General features: G+C 43.5%; 3 protein-coding genes across 3 annotated transcripts in view; 2 read left to right on the top strand and 1 right to left on the bottom strand.

The window, feature by feature from the left end:
• IFT122 (intraflagellar transport 122) overlaps positions 1 to 3881 on the bottom strand; it is a 72189-nt gene extending 68308 nt beyond the window's left edge. Inside the window, exon 1 of the mRNA XM_004368350.2 lies at positions 3807 to 3881. Within this exon, the coding sequence (XP_004368407.1) occupies positions 3807 to 3847 (41 nt within the window). The 5' untranslated portion in view covers positions 3848 to 3881. The remainder of the gene's footprint in view (positions 1 to 3806) is intronic.
• A 337-nt stretch (positions 3882 to 4218) lies between these two features.
• MBD4 (methyl-CpG binding domain 4, DNA glycosylase) lies at positions 4219 to 13093 on the top strand. Its single transcript, XM_023741023.1, has 8 exons — positions 4219 to 4450; positions 5923 to 6150; positions 6572 to 7431; positions 9952 to 10029; positions 10107 to 10241; positions 10834 to 10983; positions 11481 to 11584; positions 12522 to 13093. The coding sequence occupies exons 1-8, from the start codon at positions 4362 to 4364 to the stop codon at positions 12597 to 12599; spliced, it is 1722 nt and encodes a 573-aa protein (XP_023596791.1). The 5' UTR covers positions 4219 to 4361; the 3' UTR covers positions 12600 to 13093.
• Positions 13094 to 16155: 3062 nt separating this feature from the next.
• The window catches only part of EFCAB12 (EF-hand calcium binding domain 12), a 27595-nt gene continuing 16321 nt past the window's right edge, over positions 16156 to 27429 (top strand). The window contains exons 1-5 of the mRNA XM_012557793.2: positions 16156 to 16273; positions 19092 to 19570; positions 21494 to 21679; positions 23764 to 23920; positions 25656 to 25852. Coding sequence (XP_012413247.1) covers positions 16225 to 16273; positions 19092 to 19570; positions 21494 to 21679; positions 23764 to 23920; positions 25656 to 25852 — 1068 coding nt within the window. The 5' untranslated portion in view covers positions 16156 to 16224. The remainder of the gene's footprint in view (positions 16274 to 19091; positions 19571 to 21493; positions 21680 to 23763; positions 23921 to 25655; positions 25853 to 27429) is intronic.

Below are 27429 nucleotides of genomic sequence, written 5' to 3'. Positions count from 1 at the left end.
CTCAGAATTGGAGAGGATCCTAGATGGCACATAGTCCAATTTCCCAATCAGGGCAGGAATTCCCTACACATGGTCATTGTCTTGGTTATCGAATGTTGCTATAACAGAAATACCATAAGTGGGTGCCTTTAACAAACAAATTTATTTTCTCACAGTTTAGGAGACTAGAAGTCCAAATTCAGGGTGCCAGCTCTAGAGGAAGGCTTTCTCTCTGTTGACTCTGGAGGAAGGTCCTTGTCTCTTCTGAGCTTCTGCTCCTGGGTGATCTTCATGTGGCTTGGCATGTGTCTTCCCCATCTTTGCTAGTTAGCTTACATTCAATCTCTTTCATATCTCAAAAGAGATTGACTGAAGATACACTCTACACTAATCCTGTCTCATTAACATAACAAAGACAACCCATTCCCAAATGGGATTAAAAACACAGGCACAGAGGTTAGGGTTTACAACACATATTTTGGGGGAACACAGCTCAATCCATAACAGTCATCCAGCTGCTGCTGGGGAGCTCACTGATCTGCAGGCAGTCTGTCCTACTGTGGGGTGCCTCTCTCTCCCTACCTGCCCCATGTTTTTATTAAAAAGATACATCATCAGTTTCCTCTGTAGAGACAGAGGGTGAAACCTGCAAATTGTCCTCTGCCAACTCTGTGCCCACCCCACTGTAAACTGAAAGCCCAAGGTCCATCTGCAAACCCTGCACACTATCTGACCCAGCCCCACTTATTTGCTTTGCAATCTTAGACAAATTTAAGTCTCAGTTTCTTCATTTATAAATGGGATAACAATTCCCACCTCACAGGGGTGGTGTGGAGAATACAAGAAATAAATGGAAGTAAACACTGTCTGGCCCACAGCAAGTACTCAGTAAATACTAGCTACTGTGGATGAAAGTTAGAGCAGATGCTATAACTGGAATAAAGTGGGTTAGTCTAATGAGGCATCAAGGTTGAGATGAACCTGGAGCAGTGCTTTTAAGGAAGAGTTCAGAGAAGAATCAGAAAGCATTTGGGTAGGTCCTCTGAGTAGGCAAATGGAGTTTTGGGCTGAACTGAAAAAGCATAAATTTAAATGTTAGCAAGCATGAGGGGAGAGGGTAAAGAGGACCACACAGTGAAGTGTGCAAGCTGAAATGGAAGATAAGTGGGATTCACTCTAAGTTTATGAGAAGCAGAGTAGAAAGATCACAGTAGGGCTTGAAAAAGGGAATTCCTGCTATGGTATGAGGTTAGATGGGAGGCAAAACAGTGGACCAAGACAACAGCTAATTCAGTTGGGGAGGACTAACTAATCTTTGACATATGGGATGTTTGAGTTCTATTGTCTTTTTTTTTTTTTTTTTTTTTATTTCATTTTTTTCTGCTCTGGTCTTTATTTTTTTTTTTTTTTTTTTAGTGTTTTGTTTTGTCTCAATCTGGGCTGTCAGCTGACCTATCTAGCTGCCATCAGGATTGCTGGTCTATAGGACCCCAGCAGCCTCTACTCTATTAGGTTGTTTCATACTGGTGATGGGCCAAAAAACAGATAACCAATCCTCATTCAACATTCATTCACTCACTTATTCATTCATTTATACATCCACCCGTCAAACAGTAACAACAACCACTGATGTGACTAAGCGCTGGAATAATTTAAGAATAAATAAGACACAGCCATTGTTTATTTTAAGGAGCTTATAGACTCCTGGGATGGATAGATTCACAAATAACTATTACACTTGAGAGGCTCAAAGCGCCACAAAGAGGAATGAACAAAGCGCTGTGCCGGGGGTTGCAAACCAGGAGCAATTCAGGCTGCATGTGACCAGCAAATGTTTTGTTTGGCCCTGTGTTTTATTTTGTTGTTTTTTTTAAATTACGTGCCAACATTTAAAAATGAGGACATTTCACATGAAAATCCAGAGTCCTAGCTTCTGCTGAAAACAGGAAAATCTGGGCACACTAGGCCAAATTCCTGTGTGGTAGCATTTGGCAGGAGTTGAGCAGCAGCTACCCCTTTCAGGCAGAGCATGAGCGCTCCAGTTTGCCACACTGCTTGCCACTCCCTGTTACTCTCTGACAACAAAGGCAAATGTTCAGTTGCTGGTTATCATCAGCTTGTGCCATTTATACTTTCATAACAGAGTTTTAAAAGTCAAAAAGGTTTTTTTACTCAAATCATTATTAAAAGTACAAAGTAAAGAGATACACTGACAGGGCTATGTGTTTCAAGAAAAGTGGGATGTAGAAATGGAAGAGCAGTCCTAGGAAAAATAGACCATTCTTTGTATTTAACATGCAAATAAATATCTCCCATGTATGTTACCTGCCTGACTCCTACAGGCATTTGCGTTTGCAACCTCTATAACACCAGGAAAAATTAGTGATTAAGAGCACGGGTTTTGGAGTGAGGAGACCTGAGCTGAAAGCTGGCTCCACCACTTACTGTGTGACCTTGGTAAATTATTTATTCTCTCTGTGCTTCAATCTCCTCATATGTAAAATAGAGGCAATCAGTGTACCTACCTCAGAGGGCCATTGGGAGGTGGCAATGAAATAAAGGATATGAAGTCGTTAGCCTAGCACTTGGCAAATAGAGTGAACTATTACTAGTGCAGAGTAAAAAAGAGAAAGCCCCCATCTCACTGGAAAAGGAGCAAAGGAAGCCTGAAAGGATGATTAGGATTTCAGTGTGAGATGAGGAAAGAGGGCATCCTTTACACAGAGAAAAGCCCAAGCAAAGACAGGAATGGCAAGTCTCCTGTCCCAGTGGCCAAAACAGAGGCTTCATGATGAAGTTGAAAAGATCATCTAGAAAGACTGTGAAAAGTCAGGCTGAGAACTATCCAAAAAGTCAGTATTTCTCAAGACATACTGTTGTGTGATGGATTTAGGTAACAAACTGAATAGCATTGACTCATATGGCGAGAAAGTACTTTTCCTTCAATTCTCTTCCAAACCTTCTAATTAAGCACAGGAGAAAGTCTTGGTTTAATGCTATTCATCAAGGCACCTGTCTCACAATATTAAGAGTCCTTGGGTGGTGCAAACGGTTAAGCACTCAACTACGAGTTGAAAGGTTGGCAGTTGGAACACATCCAGAGGCGCCTGAAAAGACAGACCTGGCGATCAGCTTCTGAAAGGTCACAGCCTTGAAAACCCTATGGAGCAGTTCTACTCTGTAACACTTGGAGTCGCCATGAGCCAGAATCGACTTGACAGCAACCAACAACTGACAATACTTGCAAATCTCTGGTTTTAGAGTGGACCTCAGGCTTAAGGTACCCTAGCAACAGTATCTGGTTACAATTTATTAACATTGTTTTGTTTCTCGCTGCTCTTAGTTTTATAATTATCTTACATTCAGATATGGAGTAAGAAAATTTCCTTGTAAAATCATATTTAAGCGAAAATAAGACGATTTAAAAAAAAACAAAAGACAGAAAAACGTCAAGTAAACAAGATGGGTAACACGTGGATATGGGAAAAAGTTTTGGGAAACACGGTGGTGGGCGTAAGATGGGTCTGCGATGGACTGTAAGGGAGGGACAAGGCCAGATTGTGATTATGTGTAAAACTGCCTGAACAAGCCACTACCGCACGCACCGCACGCGTGGCACACCCCTTTGCACCGTCTCCAAGCCTCAGTTTATCCATCCGCAAAAAGAGGAGGGGTGACCTTGCACTCTCCCAGATCCGGGATTCAATGCTCCTCAGCCCAGGCCGCAGGCCCGTTGCCCTTGGCAACCACGGTGATTCCCACAAGGCCTCCCGCTATCCCCTCCGGGACTCGGCCTCCCTCTCCTCCCACACTGCCCCTCTCCTCACCACTGCTCAGCTTTATCTCTCCACGTCAACACGGCCCTCATCGCGGCTCTCCTCTTGCCTCGGGCCCCTCCTCCCGGCCTAAGCCAAGAGGCCCCACTCCGCGAGCCACTTTCGCTACCTGCGCTAGCCCTGGCAACGCACATGCGCGGTGAGCTAGGCGCGAGGCACAGGATCTCGAATGCGCATGTCTAAAAGAAAAGGCTGGAAAAGGATCATACACGAAGCTGGACAGGCAGCCTAGAAGACGCATGCGCAAAGAGGATACGCGCGATTGGCCGAGGCGGGAGGAGAGCGGTACGTCTTCTTCAACAAAAGATTTGATTGGCTGAGCCGTAGAAAATGGCGGCTGCGACTGGAGGCGGGGGTGGCGGGAAAGGAGCTGTGGTTTCTGACAGACTTTTAGTTCCTTCAGTTTTTGGTTTCAGCCTAGAATGCTGAACTGAAGGAACTTTCACGTCTTACTCCGTCCCGCTCTCGGCCAGCCCCTGGAGACTTCCTGGCTGCAAAGCTGCTCCCGTTGGTGCAGCCGGAGCCTGCGCGAGAAGCACGGCTGGGATGGAGGGTCCGAGCACGGGCGATTGCGGAGCTGACCCCTCGGTCGCCGCAAGTGAGCGCCTAGACCCGGACCGGCCGTGTCACCTCCGGCAAGTCATTGTCCCCTTTCGGGCCTCAGTTTCACCATCTGTAAAATGGGAGGGGAGAGTAGAAAGTGTCGGCATTTTTAACCTTCACATTCTAGATTGGACAGAGACTTCGAGGCCCAGAGATTTAATACCTAGGAGCGAGGGTTGGACCGCAGGTACTCCTCCGGTGGGGTCAGCCCTCTGCCTTCCCTGAAACGACTAGGGAGCTGGGAGGAACAGGGAGGTTTTGTGGTGCAAAGAGAGATCTTCTTGGGTTGGAGCATCTCAGGAAGACCTTGGGAGAGCCGAACCTAGATTTCGTATTATCATGTTAAACAGCCAGGGCGCCCCAGAAATGGGCTCTATGAGAAGTAATGGGAAGGGAACCGCAGTCATTTATTGAGCACTCGTGTGTGTGTGATACCTACTTTTTTCAAATTTTCATCTTCAAAGGGTGAAGAAGATGAGATATTACCTCATTTGTTACAGATGTAGAAACGAGGCTTTGATAGATTAACTTGCTCTTGAACACACAGCTAGTAAATGGCAGAGCTGGAATTTGAGCCCAGTCTGTTGACCTCAACGTTTGTGCTGTTTTCACCAAGTTGTGGCTTCCTTATTTCTAAAATTGTAAACTATGTAATTTCATCAGATCTCACCCCAAATTCAGTCAGACTACCTTGATTCTAATTCTAGTTAGTCACTAGCTCTTGCTTTTTTCTCCTATTTTTAGAAAAGCATTCGGGCTAGATGGTCTCTGTAGATCTGTCCAACTTTAAAAATGTATGATTTGGTGATTAGGATACACCCTACTGAAGTTTTCCAGTAATAGTATAGAGGGAGAAGTATTAAACCAAGATTTGATAGACCTAGGTTCTGGTGTCAGTTTTGCAAGTAACGTTTCAGTTACTCAATTTTATTAATAAAATGAGAATATTCCTTATTCTCCCTACCTCACAAGGTTATCATGAGGATCAAGATTGAAAAAGATATGAAAATTGTGTATCGGAAATGATTTACCTTTTGGAGAGTTACAACATCTGATGAAAGTGATGGACACTCTCCTCCAGAAAACTGCACACATATATCAAATTTTTACTTCGCTTATTTGAAGAGGGGAGTGTCTCCCTGACTCTTTTAAGTGATTCTTTTGATCCCAGGTTAAGAGCTCAGATGCTGGTTCATATTCTTAAACTTATGCCAGGTATCACCAGGAATCTTTCCAAAAGTCTTATTCAGTGATTAACCAAAAAAAGTTTCTAGCAAGTAGCTTGAGCTTTTTATTGTGCAGATAATTCCAACTCTTTTTAACCCATGTTGGAAGACAGAAATCTGAAGATAGCTTGTTCCATGGCACCGGACTAGTCCATACTGACTTTAATCCCACATTTTATCTAAATAATCCATATGCTTCCCATGCCGTCATAGACTGAAATTGAATAAGCAGTGGAAAATAAGTTTTAAATGAGCTTTACTTGTACATTGTTTTTCAGTGAGGAAGATGTTGCTCTGGGATCAGAAAGAGTAAGAGAAGATGAGAAACAAACGGTGATAAAAAGTAGCAGTGAGTGTAATCCCCTGCTCGAAGAACCCATTGCTTCTCAGTTTGGTGGTACTGCAGCGACAGAATGCCATAAGTCTGTCCCCTGTGGTTGGAAAAGAGTTGTGAAGCAAAGGTCATCTGGGAAAACAGCAGGAAGATTTGATGTATATTTTGTCAGGTGAGCGTGCAAGGTGGTAAAGATAGCACAGCCAAATATGTTTTTTCTAGACATGTAGTAGGATAGCATAGCAGGAATCTTGGTTTATTTCTCTTTTACTATAAAACCGTAGTGAATTCTATATCTTTGGTGTCACTGGTTAGTTATATCAAATGATTTGGGAACAAGTACATGCATTTTGTTCCTCCTACTGTGAGGGTGAGCGTGCTTAAGTTATATTTATAAAACTATACTACCATAGAAGAAACTTTTAAATGGATTTAAAAGTACCATTTTACCACTATTGTTTGTTTTAAATGACAAATGCAATATCCATGTCAACATTTGGAAATTATTAGAAATCTGAAATATAATTCAATTCTTTTTAAAAGTTATTTCTGTTTACTAGTAGTAAGCTTCCTTTAATATTATTATTTTCTAGCCCTCAAGGACTGAAGTTCAGATCTAAAAGTTCACTTGCTAATTATCTTCACAAAAATGGAGAAACTTCTCTTAAGCCAGAAGATTTTGATTTTACTGTACTTTGTAAAAGGGATATCAAATCAAGATGTAAAGATTGTAGCATATCACCTCTCACGTCCCAAGTGCAAAAGGAAAGTAACAATTCAAACTGGAACCTCAGGACACGAAGGGGGCGAAAAAACGATGTGTTTCCTATGCCACATGGTAGTTCAGAATTGCAAGATGGCAGAGGACTATCTAATCTTACTGCCATTCATTTGTCTTTGAAAGAAGATGAGGGTGTTAATGCTGTTGACTCCAGAAAGGTTAGAAAGTCGAAAGGAAAGATGACTATTTTGAAAGGAATTCAAATTAAGAAAACTAAAAAACGGTGTTCGAAGAGTCTTTCAGATTCTGTTCAAAATAATAGAAAAAGAGAATCTGTGTGTAGTGAAGCAGATGTTGAAGGTGAGCCTGTTGCACAAGAGAGTCAGCTTGGTAGAACTCTGTATATTTCTGATGTCAAAGCAAGTGACGAGACCCTCGTTGTGACCAATGAAGAAAAGAGACTTGTAAAAGAGAAATCATTGCAATCTGAATCAAATGTTCATTTTGAAAAACTAACTTCTGGCAGCATAAACAAATTGTGTTTGACCAAAGAAGCAGAACACAACAAGAAATGTGAGAATACCTTTTTAGACTGTGAGGAAATCAAAACCGAAGTAGAAGTTGGAGAGAGGAAGAAACATTTGCATACTGACGTTTTAAAATGTGGCTCTGAGATGGACAACAGCTGCTTACAAGCCGAGAAAAACTTTACTTCTGTGAAAAAATTTCAAGGTATTCAGTGCTTTAAAATGCTATTAACCATTGTATGATGAGGACTTTATTCCCTGAATCTTGTATGTCATACCTTACATGGTTAGGATGCGTGAATACAGCCAAGAAATGGGGCCAAGTATCACGTACATTCTAGTAGTCGATCTTGATATCTTGTCTAACTGAACTCTGAGCTGTCCAGCTGATTCAAGCCCTTTCCTATGGCAGAGGGATTCAGCTAGATTCAATCTTGATGTCCCCAGCAAAACAGCTGTGACCATCTCCCTGGGGCAGCATCTTGGACGCTCCTTCTCAACAGTTATTTCCCTTCTTCCCATCCTCTTTCCAGCCAGTAATCCTAAGGAAAACTGAAAGACTAAACTTCTGAAAAGATTTAGGGAGGATCCCTTTTATACATAGACTGGTCAGTGTCTTCTCTTCGTACCCCTCCTGTTACTTACTGCTTATGTGTGACTTCCAATTTAATTTTGCATATATCATTGTCATTTTTATCTTCAATTATAATGTAATGCTTCTCTAAAATGCTTTAGAGCTCTAAATAATTCAAAACTGTAATCACATAGTTCATCTATTATTTGTAATATGCTCTTAATACAGAGGTGAGAGCTTAGCAGTTTTGCTTTTATAATACCTCAGTGAATAAGGAGACCTTTTGAGCAGACCTATATTAGTTATTCTTTATGCCATTATGATATAATGAATAACTCCTTTAAAGAAGAATAGTAATTAAAATCCTATGGGGAGACAGTCTGCTCAAATTGGTAGAGCAGGGGGTTACAACTTAATTCCTGCTCTCAAACCCACCCATGATTTTATGTCTGTTCTGCCCCCAGAATTTCTCTACCTTTATAGAAGATGGCCATACGTATCTAGGAACTGCATAAGAATTAAGTCTCCTTTAAAGACTTGGAGCTTCTTAAAGCTTTGAGGCTTACATATATTTATCACTAGTATGGGCAAATTAAATATTAAAAAGTCCTTTTGCAACTAAAATGGAAGTGTCGTATTCATCCTATACATAAAGGAATTGAGTTCTCATCATAAGATGAAATATCCTTAAGTTAATAGGTATTCAGTGGAATAGTAGTTTCCCATTGGCTTAGCTAGAAATTGCCAAATAAACTGAGCTTAGGTCTCCTAGGAATAAAGGGTTTCTTTGTAATTATTTGTAGAAACCTACAGAGAAAATTATCAGCAAGTAAGAACAATTTTCTTTATTCTGTTTTTTACTTTCCACTGGACTTTACCTGTTCAAACTATAATAGCAAAAAAAAAAAAAAAAAAAAACTAGACTAATTATCTGGAGACCTGCATTCTTGTCCCAGTCTGTTGTCAATCCTAGTATCATTTTGAGATGGTTGCTTATTTCTAAGTCTTAGTTTCTTTATCTGTAAAGTGGAAATGACAGCACTCAGTTCTGTTTGCCACATCAAAAATATTATAAAGTAAAATGAGAATTGGAAAAGATGACATCACGCTACATAAATATATTATTAGCTGATGCTCAGATTTAGATGGTATGACTAAAAGGAGTATTAACTGATGATTTTTTAGAAACTTGGGAAGTCTGATAACATTGGTCAAATAGTCTTTGTTGAATTAATTGAGTATCCCAATAGATAGTAGTTGTAGGTATTCCAGGGTCCAAATCTAATCAGAGGCTCTTAGATTTTTCTGCAGGTTCTGTTTTGTCTACATCTGTTTTTTGATAAGTGTGAAAGTGTTCCCTGTAGAAACTTTGGAAAATTAAGAAAATGAAAATCACTGCTCAGCAACAACTATTATACCATTTTGGATTATTTCATTCTAATCTCTGTAGCTATATATTTTTCTTCTTTTTTATAAAATTTGGATTATACAGTGAAACCTGTGAGAGCTGGAACTTGACGAAACTGCCTTGTTTTTTCAGGTCTTGCCAATTTTCTGCCTTTGCCAGGGTGCAGTACAGTTTTAAACCACTTTTCAATCGCTCCTTTTAGTGGCAAATATTTGCATTTTCCTTCCCTGATATGTTTCCACCTTAGGCTCCAGCTTTCACAGGTCTTACTGTATGTAGAACTTTGCTTTTTTAGTTAAAAGTTAATGACATGGGAGAATATTTATAATAGTCTCCAAAATATTTTAATGACCACATTGTACAATTGTGTCATAATTTTAAATAATCAATATTTCCAGTTTTTCAATACTGTGAACACAACGTAAATCATGGAGAACTAGTATAACAGTGGTGGTAAAGGCATGGCCTCAGGAGCCAGGCTGCCTAGATTTGAATTTCAGCTCTGACACTTAGTAGCTGTGTGACCTTGGGCAAGTAACTTTTCTGTACCTCAGTTTCCTTATCTGTAACATGGAGATAAAATAATATCAACCTCATAGGTTATTAGTAGAATTAAATGGGTTAACTTAAAGTGCCTGGCACATACTAAATGCTTTGTAAGTAGTGATATCATTGTTATTATTATTTAGCATATAATTAGGTTAACTCATAGTCTATAAACCGTATTCACTCTTCCTTTTCAGAAGACACACCTGTTCCACGAACACAAATAGAAAAAAGGAAAACAAGCCTGTATTTTTCCAGCAAATATAACAAAGAAGGTATTTCTTTCCCAATCAGGAAATCAGGTGTTAAATCCATTTCAGGTATTCAGCTCTGATGCAGTATGTTTGTTTAGCTCTTAGCCCCCCAAGACGAAAAGCTTTTAAGAAGTGGACACCTCCTCGGTCACCTTTTAATCTCGTTCAGGAAACACTTTTTCATGATCCATGGAAACTCCTCATCGCGACTATATTTCTCAATCGGACCTCAGGTTTGTGGATTCTTTTAATCTTTGTCTTAGTAGAGACTGTAATGAAGGAGAAAGAGCAATTAATTGATTAGGAGGCCTGGTTCAAGTTCAATTTAAAGTCTGCGTGCCGTTTTGGTCCCCAAACTCTTTAACAATGAGAAAGTTACACTAGATAACATCCAAGAGCCTTTTTAGTATTAAGGGGCAGGTTTCTCATTTATATTCTACTTCTAAATTAGTTTCGGTCATCAGTGAAAATCAGTTACTTAGCATTCTTTCACCCTCTGCTGCGTGTAAAAGTACTTTCTCATTGAATGCTTTCTCTGATGTCATTGATACCTTGGGTTCTATATGCTTTTACATTGGTTATCTGATGATCTAATTCTTTAAAAACTAGTATCTTGCAAGGTCAGCTTTCAGCATATTTTGGACTATTAGCCACATTAGTGGTGTTGGTTTTTTACTCTGAAGTAGTTGCTGGTTTAAGTAATAGCTTCTATCCGTGGTAAAAAAAAAAAAAAAAAACCAATATGAGATTTCTAGATGAGTAAGTACCTAAACCTAAAATCAGCCCCTCTGGAGGCTTGTAATCATAGTTATTTTTATTTTCCAGGCAAAATGGCAATACCTGTGCTTTGGGAGTTTCTGGAGAAGTACCCTTCAGCTGAGGTGGCAAGAACCGCAGACTGGAGAGATGTGTCAGAACTGCTTAAACCTCTTGGTCTCTACGATCTTCGAGCAAAGACCATTGTCAAGTTCTCAGGTACCTTCCTGTATACCCAAAAGAGAAAACATCAACTGTGCTTTTTTAAGAGAGCCACACCATAAACTTTAGTGTCCTTGGATGCTGCATTAAGAGGTCATTTAGCTAAAGCACCAAAGGCATTTAAAAACAGTCCACTTGCCCCAAGCTGCAGCCTCCCACTGACCCAGGCAATAAGTATTTGCCTAGCACTGGGTCAGGCCATGTTGGCAGAATTAAGAAGAGAAGTCAGTGAAGTCAAAAGCCCAGTTCTTAACCTAAAGGACATTACTTCCATCTAGTTAGCACAGCACAAAATAATGGTTAGTAAGCACCAGGTGAGAAGTTCAGACAGGAGTGCTGCAGGAGTTCAGAAGAGCAACCACCCTGGGGCTGTTGGGAAAGATTCTTTCCTGTCCCTTTCTATTGTTCTCTCTACCCTGTTCCACATCATCACACGTGTAGGGAAGGTATCTTTCTAGAGGCTGACGTGATTTGTGGGGTATTGTATTCTTCAGATGAATATCTGACAAAGCAGTGGAAGTATCCGATTGAGCTTCATGGGATTGGTAAATACGGCAACGACTCTTACCGAATTTTTTGCATCAATGAATGGAAGCAGGTGAGGCCCACTCTCAGCCGTAATATATCCAATATGTTTTGTTTCTGAGGCGAAATAAGTCCATCGTTATAGCGAAAACTATTTCTTGGACATGTCGCAGCCAGTTTTGTTCCCAGCTTGAGGAGCAGTGGGTGGCATGGGGTTATTGGCAGCAGAGAGAGGATCCACAGACACTTGCAAATCCTCTTGATTTGTTTTGACTGACCCCAGTGGTTTTGACTGACCTCCAGTCACTTCTGGCCCTCTTTCTTTTCCCACTCACATACTATCTCTAAGCCCTGGAGGGTTTTCCTCCTGTCACAGTCATATTAGCCTTCAAAAGTCACCACTACAGGAAAGCAGGCATTTTGGGGCTTGGAATGTGTGCTTGTCAGGTTCTCAGACTATGTTTGTGGTAACTGGGTCCTACTTCAGCTACTTGTTCTGTTAAGTATGCCCAGCCCACAGGCATCCTGGTGGGATCTGGCAGCTGCTGGGTGCTGCTGGGTGGCGTGGTCCATGGCTCTCTAAGTCTGACTCACCCTAAAGCCTTCACCAGTAGGTCTGGCCAAGTCTAGGCTTGAAGGCCTGTGTGCCAGTCCCTCCTCCACCATTTATTTTGACCTGAGCAATCCATTTAACTTCTCGGGGTCTAACCTCCTTCCAGAAAATGGGGTATTAATATTTGACTCTTATCATCATCACCCCACCCCATGGCCTGGGTCACAGTGAGAGGATCAGCACTAAATTGGAAAGTACCTTGTAAACTGTGAAGAATTATGTTAGTATAAGGCATAATTTTAAACATTCATGAATCCCATTAGGTTAAAGGTTATCATTTTCAGGTATATTATAAGGTACTGTCCCCCACCATAACTTTAAAAAGCCAATTTAAAAAATGTATTTCTGACCAACTTACGTAAGGCCTCTGTCTCCTAATGTGTCGTATTTCTTCCAGGTACACCCTGAAGACCATAAATTAAATAAATATCATGACTGGCTTTGGGAAAATCATGAAAAATTAAGTCTGTTTTAAAATTCAAGTTTGCAAAAATGTTTATAGCATTGCTATTTAACCTGGATTCTGAAGAGCTCCACTAAAGCCCAGCCAGCTACCTCTGCTGGCACAGATTTTAGTCAGTCCAGTAGAAGCCAGTGTGTGTCCTCTTAGTGTGCGTGCCACCTGTGAGTCTTTGTTACTGAATGGACTATACCTTGTTTTGGGAATTTTTTTTTTTAAATAAATTATTATTTGACAGCAATCCTAAAAATGTATATAACTTTTCCAATATTGAAATGTGATGTGAAGGTGAAAAAACTTTCCTAAGCTATCAATAATACAAAGCAAATTCTATCAACCCTGCTAGAGGAACGATTAGGCTTTCTGTTCTCTTTCTGTAGAAAATAATATTATACAATAAGTATATGAAGAAGCAATCAGAGTTTGCAGCCAAACTTGTAAGATAAAAAGTATTACAGGGTGTTTTAGGCAGTTAATAAAAATATTTAAAAAAAAAAAAAAAAAACCAACTTCCCAAGAAAAATAAGGTTCTTTTGATATTACATGTTCTTGACGAGCCCGCACTGGCTTTGAGGAACTAGAGTGGCGGCTCAGCATCTGTGCGATAACCTAATGTGAGCTTCTGCCTGCTGCTCAAGTTTCATCTCCCAGCTTCTGGCTCGTGTCTTTTACCCTCATCCTTTCCTGAGAACTTGAGTATTTACCCATCTCTATCTTCCAGCTGGAGGACAGGATATTTTAAGTTTTATGCTGTTTTTATTACTGATACTGTAATGTTATCGTTCAAATACCGAAACATTTACCTTAGAAAGAACTCACTAAATTGCCCCAAAAAAAAGTCTCAATTACCAATCACTACTTTAAGGTACAATATGAAAATTAAATTAATTGAGAAAATGAAAAATTGGTAGGGAAAATACCTTTGTTGTAGGGTGGTATGGGAAAAGAATTGGATGCAGTATGATGCAGGGCTAGTTGGTTGTTTCCACTTCAGTGAGCAAGTTTCTGTTTTTAGAGAGGGATGGATTTTGACCGGAAAACAGGAAAGCTACTCACCCCCACCCCTCAAGGTAAACATCCACTTTGTAATATTCCATCTCATTTTTATTTAACAAATATCAAAGTATCATTCACTAAGTGCAAAGCCCTGTGCTGGGGAGAGGACAAAGATGAAAAGACTTTAGAGACCCTCACAGGGATAGGGAGGCACACACAATAATGGGAGGGATTAAAGGGGCAAGGTGTGAGGATGAGACATCCAAATGCGGCAGCTAAAAGTATAGCAAATTGATGTCAGTAAGTTGAACACCTGTAAAATGTTGAATTGGCAAAAATTGTTGGATATATAACAATGACCCAAAAAACAGAGTAGTAGCTGCTGAGACTGCTTATGTACGACCAAAAACCTCATAGGATTTCATTCCTTGGTTTGGAGGTTTAGGGTTATGTTTTCACTGGATACCCCAGTTAATTGGCCTAATAACGTGTTTAGTGCTTCTGTTCTACCTCTTAGTTCGTTGTAGTGCTTGGGGTCATAAAAGCTTGCAAGCAGTCATCCAAGCCACAATAATTGATCTCTTCACCTGGAGCAACAGAGGAAGAAGGAGAGTCAGGAATAGGAAGAGGATACGGAATGTATGGCTAATTGCCTCCATAAACAACTGCTTCCTTTGCCATTAGACCAGAAGAATTGGATGGTGCCGGGCTACCATTACTGAACTTTTTGATCAAAGATTCCATAGAAGAGTCCTGATCAAAAGGGGGAAAATGGATAACAGAATCTCAAATTTTCATGGACTTCAGACTTTCTGAAGCCATGGGGACTGGATGAACCCCTGAAACTATTGCCCTGAGATAATCTTTAAAACGTAAACCAAAAATATCCCCCTGAAGTCTTCTTAAAACCAAACCACAGTTGAAATAATAAAATGTCTGCCTTGATCATTATGTTCTTTTAAGAACTATCTATATGGGATCAAACTGACAGTAGCAACTTGGAAGATTAGGAACCTTAGGGAACGGTGAGTTTATGTTAATGGAGGAACAACTCAGAGGGTGAGAATGGTGGCACAACTTGAAGAATGTAATCAATGTCACTGAATTGTACGGGTAGGAATGGTTAATTGGTGTATGTTGTGCTGTGTATGTTCTAAACAATAAAATTAATTAACTAATAAAGTATAGTGGGGCATCTGAAATCCTGAGTCACAACCGCGAACTGGAGGGGCAGGGCAAGCTCACTAAGTTTAGGACATCAGGTGTGGCTGGATGGCAGGGCTTGCTGTCAAATCCCCTTCTGCCAGCGTCTCCATCAGGAGGTTCCCTGTGTGGATGTGAGAGGTGAGCTCAGACCAGAGCCAGGTTGCTCAGGTTCCAGTCCTGGCTTTTTCCCTTACCTGCAGATGAGGTTGCCTGACCTCAGTACCTGTTTTCCTCATCTCTTTAAAATGGAATAGTGATGCCTACCTTACAGGGTTATTGTGATTACTGAGTTAATACTTCTAAAGTGTTTAAAATGGTACCTGGCTTACAAGAGTTATACGTCAGTGTGACCCATTATCTAAAATGGGGGCAGTCTGAGGGATTGCCTCAGATCGTTGAGAGGGTCACTGAAGATAATGCATTTTAGTAAAGGTGGCAACTTGTGTAAAGTAAGGGCTCCAGTGTTTTTGTTTCACTTTTGTTTCACTTTTTTTGAGAGAAAATCCATATAACATAAAATACACTATTTTAACCATTTCTAAATGTGCAATTCAGCAATTTTTAATACAGTCACAATGCTGTGCACCATAATGACTACCTAATCGAGAACATTTCCATCAGTACAAAAATAAACCAAGTATCCATTAGTAGTCCCTCCCTATTCCCTTCTCCCCCAGCCCGCGGCAACCGCTAATCTTCCAGACATCTCATATAAATGGAATCTTATCACATGTGGCTTCTTTTACTTAGCATAATATTTTCAAGGTTCCTCATTGTAGCATGCATCAGAACTTCATTCCTTTATAGCTAAATAATTTCCATTGTATGGATGTGCCACATTTTGTTTACCCAGCCATCAGTAGATGGACATTTCAGTCCTTTATTATTAATACTCCGATTCTCAGGTTCTATAATTCCAAACCATGGCACCCTATCATCTGTTTGGCCACGACTCACTTGGGTTCCCATACCCCTCTGAAGAAGGCAGGACCTATCTGGATGGGAGAACAGGCCTAAAGATGTGATGTGGAGACCTGCCAAAGATCCTACTGTTAACGGGAAAAGCCAGGGATTTATTACTCCAGATTCAGGGGCCGCTGGACCAAACTAAGAAATCCCATCTTTCACGAAGCCTAGCCAGGATATCCTGGTGACATCTCCCAGGATGGGGCTAAAGGAAACCGAATCTGCCGACCCCGCCCCCGCCGGGAACGTCCACTCCGCGCGCGGCGCTCAGCCAATGAGCACGGTCGAGTCCGTTGTCATGGCAATCAGAATGCTAGTTCACGCTGCGCCACTGTGCCATCCGCAAAATTTGTAGTTAGAGTTTTCTAGTGCCCCAGCACCCCTGCGCAAGCAAGCACACACACAGACATACACACAACGCATACACACACGCGCACACACTCATATAGCACCTTCTGCCAGCGCCGCGACCATGGACCATTCTCTAGAAGCGTACGAGGCGCTGCTCATGGCCCTGATCGGTAAGCTCCCGCGGAGCAGAGGCTCCTCCAGGAAGCCCTCAGCCCCATGCGGACTCGTGAAAGTGCGGTGAGGGCAAGGACGGGCGGATAACTCATTGTGCCGTCCCCTTCTCTTGGGGAGAGGTTGTGGGGGGTGGGGGCTAGGGCAGGTCATGCTCATTTCTGAGATTTCCATGCCCGGACTGGAGGAGTGAAACCAAAGTGTGTCCAGAAAAGGTAGCCAGGCCCTCTGGCTAGCCCTATGTTTCCACTGGACGTTAGTGTGTTAAGTCCTGGAGAGGAGGCATGGAGAAGAGCTTCAGTTCTCCAACGTTTGTCAAAAACCTGCTGTGGGCCAAGCAGTCAGCAGAACACCACAGCTTTGGAGGTGAAAGGAAGAGAAATAAACGGATAATTACAGAATAGGAAGGGGTGGGTGCTGGGTCCAGGGGTGATCCAGGTAGTAAGAGGTCCACCAAGAGTAGGGGATGGGGAGGAACAGGTCATCCAAGCTCCTGGAGCTTAAAAGAAAAAAAGAGTTCTCCAAGCCAAAAGAGGAAGGAAAGGCATTCCAGGTCAAGGAAACAGCATGCACAGAGGCCTGGTGGCATGGCGTCTTCAGGAAACTCCTTGCAGTTTGACTGGAGATAAGATTGGAGAGGTCAGAAGGGACCAGATCATGCAAGGTCTTGTAAGCCAGGAGAGGGGGAAGCCACGGGAAGTGACAGGATTGGATTGGACGCGGTCAGCAAATGTGGAGACTGAATAGGCAGACTCAGACCTGGAAGTCGGGAGATGAGGTCTGGGGTTGTCCTAAATGCCCAGGCCAAAGATGTTAGGTGGGGAGAGAGACGAGGACTGCAGGAACTTGGAGGTTGATTGAATGAGGAACATGAGAGGAGCAATCAGAGATGATACTCAAGTTGGTAGATGGAGGTGCCTTCCACCAAGATAAGGAATCTACAGGGAGGACCACATTAGGTGGGGGACAGGGGCATGAAGACAAGTTCAGTCTGAGATTTGCAGAATTTGAGATCCTTGCGGGCCATCCAAGTGGAGATGTTTTAAGAGCAACTGGATGTAAAAAAAATTGTAGCTAATTCCAAATCAGAAATATTGGTATGGGTGTCCTCAGCATATAGAGGGTTATAGAAACGTGGGTGTGGAAGAGATTATTTGAAAAAAGAAGAGAGATGTAAGCCAAGAGAACACCAACTTTTAAGGGGTGGGTAGGAAAGAGGGGCCCAAGAACAAGTGGCCATAGAGGTAGGGTGGACTTTAGGAAGGGATTTAAATCAAGAGCCAAGAGATGGGAGAGTTTCAACAAAGAGTGAGTAGAGTTGTCCTTGGAATCCTGAAGGGCTTTCACAGAGAAGAGGGAACAAATGTGTTTTCTGGGGCATCAGTGGGGAGGATTAGGACCAAGGGGTAAAAATTCCAGGGGAATAAATTCTGCCCCAATATAAAGAAGTTATTTTCTAACAGTCAGAATTAGGTGTCCACAATGTTAAGTAGAGAGCTCCCCATCACTGGAGGTGTGCAAACAGAAGCAAAATCTGCCGGGAGAATCGTATTAGTGTAGACATACCCTACACTAATACTACCTCATTAATATAACAAAGAAAGCCCATTTCCAAATGGGATTATAACCACAAGTAGGGGTTAGGATTTACAACACATATTTTGTGGGGGACACGATTCAATCCATAACCATTGTCAAACAAAACAGAAGCCTAAGCTTCAGTCAACGTGAGGGCCACCAGTTTGCAACCCTTGGTATACACAGTTGTGATAAGTGGTATGAAGGAAAGGTACAGACTGTGATACATGGTGATAACATGAGGATATAATAGAGACTGGGAGTTGGAGAGGTAACATTTGGTCTGAGACCTAGAGGATGAGGAGGAGGAAAGAGGCTGTGGATGAGGAAGGGGGCATTCCTGGCAGAGGGGCAAGCATGTGCCAAACCCTTAGGTGGGAAGGAGCTTGGAGCATTCCAGGAAGAGAGATACTCAAAGTATCTGAGACATAGGAAGTAAGTGATAAGTTGGGAAATGTTGGCAGGGGAGGGTCACGGGACTTAATAATCACTGTTCAAGCCTTATTTTGAGGCCTATGGAAAGTCAGTGGAGCCCTGGTGGCCTAGTGGTTAAGAGCTCAGCTGCTAACCAGAAGGTTGACAATTGAAATCCACCAGCCGCTCCTTGGAAACCCTATGGAGCAGTTCTACTGTGTTCTATAGGATTGCTATGAGTCGGAACTGACTTGGTGGCACCTAACAACAACAACAATGGAAAGCGATAGAAGGATTTCAAAACGGGTGAAGGGTGGGTATATAAAATAACAATGGAGCACTTACTATGCACAAAGCAACTCTAACAAATTGATGGATTCTAACCATCGCAACCACCCTCTTAGGTAGGTACTGTCATTATCCCCATTTTAAAGATTAAGAAATTGAGGCACAGAGAGGTTAAGTGATTTGCCCTAGGTCTCACAGACAGAACCAAGACTCAGACTCAAGCATTCTGGCACTCTACTGCCTCGGAGGATAGATAAGGTCAGAATGGCATTTTAAAAAGATCCTTCTGGTTGCCAATAAACAGCATTGGGGATTGGGGTGGAGTAAGGGTAGAATCTGAGAAGATTAAATAAGAGAAAGCGTATAAGCATAGTGCCTACCACTGGGAGTGCCTGGAAACTTTAGATGTAATTACAGTAGCTTCATCATTATAATGAAGTAATGATAAAACCAGGCATGGAACCCGAGTGTCCTGATACCCAGCCTGGTACTAAAGCATTTTTCCTTCCTGTCTCCTTTTTGCCCTTTTCCTGAAAGGAACTCATCTTTTAACCCTCTTTCCCCAAGGGCTTTGCCAGTCTAAGACCTCGGCAGAGAGTGAAAGCTCCAGCAAGGCTCACTCCTTCAATCCTGAGTTGGTCATTGCCCACTGCTTTAAGCAGTTCAAGCAGGAGGACTTCCACCTGCCACAAAGCCGACGCCGGGTCATCATCGTGCCTCGCGTGGAGAAGCAGCTGCCCATCAACCCCAAGCCACAGGCCCAGGCTCCCCCGGAGCCCATCCACAGATTCAAGGCCCCAGAAGCCGGAGATATACAAGAGCAGCCATTGGACACCAAGACCTGGCTGAGCCAGAGGTTGAAGCTTCGGAAGGAGTTGGAGTCATTTGGCAATGTGGAGAGGTGGCTGAAGAACAAGCCCATCTGCACACCTTCAGAGGCCAAGGTCTTACACAGTATCCACAAGGAGCATGAGACCCTGTCGGTGGCCCGCTTGGCTGCTACTCAGGTCACCAAGGTGAGTAGCCCTATGTGCCAGATGAAGACCCTGAGGGTTTTAGGGGCATGTTGTCATTTCATGCCCTTGGGTAAGGCAGGGTGGGGATGGTTCACCATGTTTCTCAGAGGAACAGAGGTCCAGAAGAAAGTGTATTCATTATGTATTGCTGCATAACAAATAGCTCTAAATGATTTAAAGCAACAGGTATTTATTATATCACTGTTTCTCAGAGTCAAGCTTAGCTGGGTGGTTCTGGTTCAGAGTCTGTCATGACATGGTTGCAGTCAAGATGTTGTCCAGGTCATAAAACAATATGTGTACTGACTGTTTAATGAGAAACTATTTGTTCTGTAAACCTTCATCTAAAGTACAATTTAAAAAAATTAAAAAAAAAAAAAATGTTGTCCAGGGTCGCAGTCATGTGAAGGCTTGACTGGAGGAGGATCTGCTTCCAAGATGGGACACTCCCATGGCTGTTGGCAGAAGGCCTCAGTTCCTTCCACATGGTCTCTCCATAGGACTGTTTGGTGGTGGCTACCCGCAGAGTGGATGATGGAAGAGAGAAATCAAGGAGGAGGCTTCAGTGCCCTTTTACGACCTAGTCTCACACTGTCACTTCTACCACATTCTATTCATTAGAAGCAAGTCACTCAGTAATGCCCACACTCAAGGGCAGGGGAATTAGGCGCCATCTTAGAAGGGATGAGAGGTGAAGAACTTGTGGACATATCTTAAAACCACCCGAGGAGGGATAATTCATGGCATTCCATCTTTTGGGGCATTTCTTAATACTCACTGTTCATTCATTTGTTCATTGACACATTTGCCGAGGGCTTGTATATACCAAGCTCACAGGGCTATTGTGAGGATCACAAGTGCAATCATAAATGTGGAAATAGATCAGTGAGACTAACAATTTGCGTAAACCCAGAGATAGTAAATGCCAAAGTTGATATCAAAACCCTCATCTTCCAACTCCTTGCATTTCTGTGACATTTCCTTGGAAACACTTGAAACGTCTCCCAACTCAGGTGAAGCTGGGAGAAGGAGTCGGATTACTTAGGTTTAATCCCATAGTCAGGTGACAGGCTGGAGAATCCTGCAGGCTAATGGGATAATGGGGGGCTGGCAAATTCAAAATCCATAGGTCAGGCAGCAAACTGGAGACTCCTGCGGGCTTGCATTCCAAGATTCGTAGGTCAGGTGATAGAAAGAGTGCAGAGGGAAGAGAGAGAGTTTTGCCAAAATGTCTATTTATAGTCTAGAGCAGAACACAAAGCAAGGAAACTCCCCTTTCAACTGATTGATTGATTCTGTTACATTAGATTACATTATGGAACAGCAACTAGTGTGTCGCCAAACCACTGGGAACCATAGCCTAGCCAAATTGACACAAAATTAACCTTCACGGCTAGGGAACAGGAAGGCACTTCGTAAAGTATCAAGTGCTGCACCAAGGTAAGGGAGAATTATAATTACGAAATATTCCCTTCAACCTGGAGTTGAAGGAGGAGTGGGAGTTGGATAGGCAGAGAAGAAGGAAAGGTATTCTAGGCAGGCGACCCAGCATGAGCAAAGGCTGGGCGGCAGGAGAAGTGGGGAGTCCCATCTGGCTGCAGGCAAGGGTAGGTGTCTTGGTGCATGAGGAGACCAGTGGAATTATGGATACTGACGGCAAAAGTCTGGTCCAACAGTAGAGATGTAGATGAGAAGGACATTTTAGTTCTCATGTTGTCCAAGCCTCTAATTTCAGATAAGAAAACAGGCCCAGAGAAGCGAAGTCTCCCAGCCTGATTCCAAGGCTCTTTGTGTTCCATCTCCCTGTCTGCTCAGAGTTGCTCAGCCCTTCTCTCATCTCTCTCTGGCTCTGGGGGTTGCACTCCATTGGCCTGTCTCCCCTCAACTCTCCCCTCTCTGCCCCACCCTGTCTGTTTCTTTCAGAAGAAAGCCTCCCGGGCTTGGCGCAAATCGGTGCCCCTGCTTCACCTGCCCAAACCCTCTGCCTTGTCTACCATGTACACCCACCTGCGCAACCGAAAGATCAAGATCCTGGAGATGTTTAACAAGATGGACCAGAGTGATAACCAGAGGATCACCCGGGAGGAGTTCATTGTGGCTCTGAAGGCAGTAAGTGATGCTTGGTCCTCCCTGCTGGGACTGAGGGGGTAGATGTCCCTGCACTCCTGATTACTTGTAAAGCCATACTGTAAAATGTGGCTTGTCCTGTGGCCAAATTGGACCCCTGACACCACCCTGCACCAGTCTGCCCTGAATGGAGAGTCTGTGGAGCAGACCTCATGACCATCTGCCTGGGGAATCACTGTCTCTTGCCCATCAGACCCCAGAACTAGGCCTTCAATTCTACTTCTAGAACTTTCTCCAACTGTCCGATATATATATAACTCACATAGGGATCTTGTTAAAATGCAGCTTCTGATTCAGTAGGCCTGTGTGAAACCCAAGATGCTACATTCTAACAAGTTTCTGTCCTGGGTGATGCCAATGGCACTCGTCAATGGACCACACGTTCAGTGGCTATTTAGACATTTAAATTAATTATAAATATATAAAAGTAAAACCAACTCCTCAGTCACACTAGCCACGTTTCAAGTGCTCAGTAGTCACATGTGGCTATGAATACTCTATTGGACCATGCAGATGTACAACATTTCCATCATTGCTGAGAGCTCTGTTGGTCTAGCAGGGGTCTGCAAACTCTGACCCAGGAGTCAAATCCAGCCTGCCTCCTGTTTCTGTAAATAAAGTTTTATTGGAACACAGCCATGCCCATTTGCTTACATATTGTCTATGGCTGCTTTTGCACCAGGAGGCAGAGTTGAGTAGTTGTGACAACAACCATATGGCCCTCAAAGTCTGAAATATTTACTTTCTGGCCCTTTACAAAAAAAAAGTTTGTCGACCTCTGGTCTAGATGAATTAAGCTTTAATTTATATTGAATACCAAGACATCTTTAAAAAAATCTTTAGGAAGCAGGTTATTGCATCTTTTATGGTTTTAAATCATCACCAGTTTCCACCCTATTATTTTATAACATATAATTGTCTGAACATTTTGAAGATTTAAAAACAAAAATATAAAAAAAAAGAACAGTTGTCTTTGAGTTGATTCTGACTCATGGTGACTCCATGTGTGTCACAGTAGAACTACGCTCCATAGGGACTTCGATGGCTGATTTTTCAGAAGTAGATCACCAGGCCTTTCTTCCAAGGTGCCTCTGGGTGGACTTAAGCCACCAATCTTTTGGTTAGAAGCCTAGTGCTTGATGGTTTGTGCCATCCAGGGACTCCAAAAAAGAGAAAGAATCTTTAGTCATCCCAAGGAGTCCTGGTGGTGCAGTGGTTAAGTGGCTGCTAACTGAAAGGTCAGTGCTTTGAACCCACCAGCTGCTTCTAGGGAGAAAGATATGACAATTGGCTTTTGTAAAGATTACAGCCTTGGAAGCCCTATGAGGCAGTTCTACTCTGTCTTATAGGGTAGCTCTGAGTCGGAATCGACTCAACGGCGAGGGGTTTGGTTTGGATTTTTTGGTTTAATCATCCTAACCAAAAAAAATAAAATATTAAATCCATTAGCACCATTAGAGTTCTGATTTTCTTTAAGGCAAGTACAGTGAGCTGTGACTGCTATTTGAAGAAAATGAAGAACTAAATTATATTTCCTTTAAAACTTTTTTTTCTCTTTAATATTCAATATGGCTGGCAAGCATTCTACTCAAAAGTTGCTTGTCATCCTTAAAAGAATACCTCTTAAAAGATTCCTTCTGATCCTTTTTTCCTTCAGTTAAGAGAGGTTTATCTGTTCCTCATGGACATGGATGATAGACACGTGAAATCCATATTCACATTCGGCATGGTAAATGCTGTCGTTGAGATAGGGACAAAGTGGGGTGGGATCCCAGAGGAAGAAGTAAGTTGACTCTATAAAGATGGAGGCCTATCTAGACTGGGCTTTGAAGGAGGGATAGGAGCTTTTTTGGCAGCAAGGGAACTCCTGAGCAAAGGTGGAAGGTGGAAAATTGCAGGGTGTGTTCAGGAAATGGAAGGGGCTCTGCGCTCTGTGGCAGGGACACTGGGTGTGAGGTGGGAGCGGCTGAGGATGATTCTAGAAGGGTGGGAGGGTCTGGGCTGCCAGGGCATTTGCATTTGAGGCTGTGGACATTCAACATTCGGGACTTCTCCTCTGTCCTCAGGTGGGAGTGCCTTTGAATAGCCAGGAGCTGGAGGACATAGTGATCTACCTCAGCTCTCTGGGGAAGTTCAACACCATCACGATGAATGTCCTGGCCAGCACCTACAAGCAGTGGTCCATGGCTGAGATGGGGAGAAGCCAGCAAGCCACAAGGGAGAGTATGTACCCAGCCCTGGGAGCGTGATGAGGCGGATTGAACCCTCCTCCCAATGCTCACTTCCTAAGGATGTTCTTCAGCTTTGGTGAACTGTAGGGTAGCCAAGCCTCTGGAATTTCCAGGCCTAGAGGTCACCTAAGGAGCACCTAAGGGGCCCTCGTCCTTTCAGGAGGATTCTCAAAGGGTGGACTTGACCCACCAGAGCCCACCAGATAGGTGGGAACTGACCAAAACTTAGCAAGCCTTTCTAGAGACTTTCGTTTGTACGTGGGTCCAAGGCCTTCTTATTAATCTGAGAGTTACTGACCAAAGGTTAACTGAAACTTCTTATTCAGAAACCAGAATTAGCCTATATTTAGAGTGTACTGAAGAGTCCCTGGGTGGTGCAGTTACCTCGCTCAGCTGCTAACTGAAAGGTTGGAAGTCCAAATCCATCCAGAAGTGCCTCGGAAGAAAGCCCTGGCGATCTACTTCTAAAAAATCAGCCCTAGGAAACCCTATGGAGCACAGTTCTACTCTGACACCCATGGGGTCACCATGAGTTGGAGTCGACTGCACAGCAACTGGTTACTGGTCCTGTGCCTAAAGAGGCAACGTCAGGCAGAGTGCAGCAGCTCTAAAGACAGGAGGCGGGACCATGTAGGGGCACCCTCTGTGGGCCTGCAGCATCATCTCCTTTTACCCTCCCACACCCCTCCCAGACTACTGGACGAGTTATCTCATTATTTACCTGCAGCATTATCTCTGTTAGGAGCCCTGGTGGCACAGTGGTTAAGCCCTTGGCTGCTAACCAGAAGGGGGGTAGTTTGAACCCATGAGCCACTCTTTGGGAGGAAGATGTGGTAGTCAGCTTCTGTAAAGATTACAGCCTTGGAAATCCTATGGGGCAGTTCTACTCTGTTCTACATGGTCGCTATGAGTCGAAATCGACTCGATGGCAACAGGTTTATCAGCTCTCTGTTTACTCTTCCAAGTCCCTCAAGACCAGGGTTGCTCTTCACGCTTTACCAAGGAGGACGCTAAAGTTCAGAGAGGTTGAGCCAGTTGTCCAGAATCTCAAAACTAGAAGGTGGCAGGGCCAGGATCGGGTTTCCGCTTGACTGAGACAGGGAAGGCCTCTCTGAGAAGCAGACGCTGGTGCCGACACCGGGTGAGGAGGAGCCAGTCCTGGGATGGTAGGGTGAAGGGCGTTCTAGGCAACTGGAGCTGCGAAGGTAGAGGCACCGAGGTGGGGAGGTCTCCAAGGACAGAAGAGAGTCTCGATGGCTGGGGTGGGGTGAGTGAGTGAGGGGTACGCGGCAGGAGATGGGGTCAGGTGGGAGGTGAAGTCAGATCCTGCAGGCCCTGTAGAACCAAGAGAAGGACTTTGGGGGTTAGTCTGAGTGCCATGGGAAGCCACTGGCGAGGTTTAAGCAGAGAAATGAGATGTTCCGACGTCCATGTTGTTAAGCTCCTATTGCCGTCTGGTGGAAACAGGATCGTAGAGGAGGAGGATGGCAGCAGGTGAGAGCAGGTGGCCTGGGTTAGGGAGGCCATGGTGGACGTGGGAAGAAGGGGCACGCTCAGGTGTGTCTTAGAGTAGACACTGACTGGACATCCAGGAAGGTGAACCAGCTCTGGAGAGGGAGAGGGAAAGCCCGACCCTGCTTGACTAACAGTGGTTAAGCGCTTGGCTGACCCCAGGCTGGGCACCCCCCTTAGTCCTGCCTTCCTTTGTCTCTCCCCTCCACCCCCAGGTCTCCGGTCAGCCAGAGGCAGCATCATCCCGAAGAGTCCGCTCAAGAAGCAGAAGGTAAGCCCAGCCCCACAGCCTGCCAAGATGGACCTGCTGACTGTGCCCAAGACCAACTTGAAGAAGGAAGCACGGCCCATGACCTTGGAGGACATGGAGGATGTCGGCAAGCGGTACCGCGAGAGAAGGCGGCTGCACAAGGTACCCCACAGCCGAGGGCAGATGCGGGCCAGTGCCGTACAGGCCTGGGTGCAAATCCCACTCACCTCCTGCTGGCGGGGGAGTCTGGGGGTTTCTTGACCTCTCTGAGCCTTTGTCCCTCAGCTGTATAATAATACCAACCTTGAAGGGTTTTTGTGAACATTAAGTAAGAACGCTTCTGAAAGTATCAAAACTCCCTTTCTTATTCTTAGTACTTTGCGTCCCGAGATCAGGGCTGCATCTTCATCACAGCTGAAACATGCATGCTTGGCACGGGGCCTGGCACTGAGCAGACACTCCAGAAATACATGATGAAGGAAGGGAGGAAGCATGGATTGGGTGAATCCGTTCATCTAATAAAGATTTATTGAGAGTCTGTGATATGGCAGGCACTCTTCTAGGTGCAGCAGTGAACAAAACAGTCCCACCCTCAAGAAGCAGACGGTCCATTCAGGGGGGGCAGACAATGCATAATATAGATAAATAAATCTGTAAAAAAATAATAATATATACAAATAAATCATAAATATAATACTGTATATAAAAATGGGTGGCGTAAATGGTAAGCACTGGCTACTAACCAAAAGGCTGGCAGTTCAAACCCACCCAGAGGCACCTCGGAAGAAAGGCCTGGCAGTCTACTTCTGAAAGGTCACAGCCTTGAAAACCCTATGGAGCAGTTATATTCTGCACATATGGGGTCACTGTGTGTCAGAGTTGACCTGATACCAACTGGACTGGTTTTATATATAAATATGTAAAAAAAAACAGTTGCCATGGAGTCAATTCTGACTCCTGGCAACCCCATGTGTGTCATGTGCTTCATAGGGTTTTATATTGTAAATATATAACAAATATAAATACATATTTGAATATACATAATAAAATGTCAGGTATTTATAAGTGCTAGATCAATTAAGATTTGATTCAGTTGCCTGGCAAGAAAACCCAAAATGTTACAGCAGAGGTTGGCAAACTTTTTCTGTAAAGGGCCAGATAGTAAATATTTTAGGCTTTGGGGGCCATACAATCTCTATTGCAATGACCTAACAGTGTCATTGTAGCATAAAAGCAGCCATAGACAATATATAGACAAATGAGTGGAGCATGGCTGTGTTCCAATAAAACTTTATTTACAAAAACAGGTGGTAGGCCAGATTTGGCCTATGGGCCCTACTTCACTGACTCTAGTGTTAGAAGCTTAAATAAGATAGATGTTTCTCCTTGTAAAACTAAAAAAGGAAGAAGAAGGCCAAAGTGGCTATACAGTCCCCAGGCCCCTTCGACCTTGCTCTGCCATCCTTAAGCAGGTGATGTCCACCTCAAGGTCACAGATGGCTGCACATAATTTAAACTCCCACATAGCCAAACCTTTGAACTTCATTTTTCAATAGGATGCCCCCAGGCATATGTGCTGTATTGTCACTGTATGTGTCACGCAGTCATCTGTGCACATCAGTGGATGCGGCCCCACACCCAGGGCTACGTACACTGCCACTTCAGAGCTCTTCAGGGCTAACTTTGACCATTGGTGACCTTCTCCCAGGTCCCTGACCTTAGAGCTTTGGCCATACCTG

This window comes from Trichechus manatus, unplaced genomic scaffold (genome assembly GCF_000243295.1).
Source record: "Trichechus manatus latirostris isolate Lorelei unplaced genomic scaffold, TriManLat1.0 scaffold00001, whole genome shotgun sequence".
In the NCBI taxonomy this organism is placed as follows: Eukaryota; Metazoa; Chordata; class Mammalia; order Sirenia; family Trichechidae; genus Trichechus; species Trichechus manatus.
This window is presented reverse-complemented; position numbering and strand designations above follow the sequence as displayed.